This window comes from Salvelinus sp. IW2-2015, unplaced genomic scaffold (genome assembly GCF_002910315.2).
Source record: "Salvelinus sp. IW2-2015 unplaced genomic scaffold, ASM291031v2 Un_scaffold11693, whole genome shotgun sequence".
Lineage (NCBI taxonomy): Eukaryota > Metazoa > Chordata > Actinopteri > Salmoniformes > Salmonidae > Salvelinus > Salvelinus sp. IW2-2015.
In genome coordinates this window covers 1-1,847 of record NW_019952950.1, presented here as the reverse complement: position 1 = coordinate 1,847, position 1,847 = coordinate 1, and the positions used below count along the sequence as shown (strand labels likewise).

Below are 1,847 nucleotides of genomic sequence, written 5' to 3'. Positions count from 1 at the left end.
AGGGCGGAGGAGGGGGTGAAACGGAGTGCTGGGCAGTTGTTAGTGGGGTAAAGGGGAGGGCCTTTGCACTGGCATGGCACACCCCGTCATTGTCCCCAGGCTTTGGGAGTCGCAGATAGCATATGAACACGTCATATGCCATGACAATTTTAGGGGGAATAAGAGGATATTAGCTTTAAAACTGCTAAATATTCTCTCAGCCTCATGGAAAAATGTGTAGAATAGCAGGAAATGACCTCTAAAACAGCAACATTTTCTCTCTAAGCCTCATGGCAAGTATGTAAAATAGCATGAGATTAACTATAAAATCCCAGCGAAACTGCTCTACGCCACTGCCTTGGACTTGGATTCCATTCTAGTGCTATGTCTGCCACGAATAGGCCTAGTTCATTCTATAAATATCTGTCCAGGGAGGGGGGAGGCAGATGGGGTGAGAAGGCATGGTCAGTGACAGTGTTGACTAGAAGTGGGCGGTGGCTGTGTGTATAAAAGCCCTCTGCCGAGGAGCAGACGTTACTTTCGGTGGAAGTTTGAGAGAGAGACACCAACCAAAGGCATCTACAGCCAGCCAGCTTCACAGCTCTACTACTGCAACAGTACTACTCCTCTTCTTCCAGCAAACATGACAGAGAGACGCATCCCCTTCAGCCTGCTCCGCACCTCTAGCTGGGACCCCTACAGGGACTGGTACCAGGGCAACCGACTCTTCGACCAGTCCTTCGGTATGCCTGCCCACGCAGAGGGGTTACCCTCCTTCTCCAGCACCCACTGGCCCGGATACATGCGCCCCGCCCTCAGCCACGACCTGTCCTCTGCCGGCTTCATGCCCTCTATGATGCCCCACCAGCAGAGTGCAATGATGCCCTTAGTCCCAATGATTCCCCAAGCCCCAATGATGGTCCAGGCCCCCATGATGGCCCAGGCTGGGGCAGCATCGTACGCCCGCGCCCTCTCCCGCCAGCTCAGCACTGGCGTGTCTGAGATCAAGCAGACCCAGGAGGCCTGGAAGGTCACTCTGGACGTCAACCACTTCTCCCCTGAAGAGTTGGTGGTCAAGACCAAGGATGGCGTGGTAGAGATCACTGGTAATAAACTCATATCTCTATCTAGCTTTGGCTCTGTCTCTGTCTGTATCTTTCTCTCTCCATAGCTGTGTTTACACAGGCAGCACAATTTAAAAAAATGTCGTTTGACCAATATGATCATCGCTGAAAAAGAACTGATGAGAAAATATCTGATGTGAATGGTCAAACGATCAGAATTAGGCTGCTTCTGTCTCACTGGCTCTGTCTCTGTCTGTCTTTCTTTCTGTGTGTCTCTGGCTCTCCCTTTCTCTGTATCTGTCTCTTTCTCTCCCTGTGTCTATGTGTCTGTCTCAGTAGACAAAATCAGTAGAACTTTGTAGCTACCACAGTACATTAAATTGACTTCATAATATGCAGAATTTGTTTATGTGCATCAAAACATTTTATTTTATTAGAATGAATACAGTATCTGTGTCTAGCGGAGCTGGTTTCTGTTTTGCATCTCTTAGCATCATAATGTTTTATTTAACCTTTATTTAACCAGGTTAGTCTCGTTGAGATAAAAATCTATTTTTCAAGAGAGACCTGGACCTAATGAGTTTTAGTGGGTATATGTTACACATGCATTTAACGATGAATGAGGTACATGAGATGTCTCACTTACTAAATACTACTAAGCACACTATAGTGCTTCACTTGTCATAGTAAGTGAGTTGTTGCTGTGACATGGAGGACAGTGAGAGTAACACTTGTTGTAGCCCCATGTTGATTGTTTTATGTGAAAGGCTTAGCCCAAAGTCACATCACATAACATCACAATAT

The 1,847-nt window shown here is 46.9% G+C and overlaps 1 protein-coding gene across 1 annotated transcript; it reads left to right on the top strand.

Annotated features, from left to right (window-relative positions):
- The first annotated feature begins 503 nt into the window (after nucleotides 1-503).
- On the top strand, nucleotides 504-1,165 carry LOC112080095 (heat shock protein beta-1). Its single transcript, XM_024145870.2, has one exon. The coding sequence runs from the start codon at nucleotides 623-625 to the stop codon at nucleotides 1,148-1,150; it is 528 nt and encodes a 175-aa protein (XP_024001638.2). The 5' UTR covers nucleotides 504-622; the 3' UTR covers nucleotides 1,151-1,165.
- Nucleotides 1,166-1,847: the final 682 nt, after the last annotated feature.

Coding starts and splice junctions, on each gene's coding strand:
- LOC112080095 (XM_024145870.2), top strand. CDS start 623: ATGACAGAGAGACGCATCCCCTTCAGCCTGCTCCGCACCTCTAGCTGG.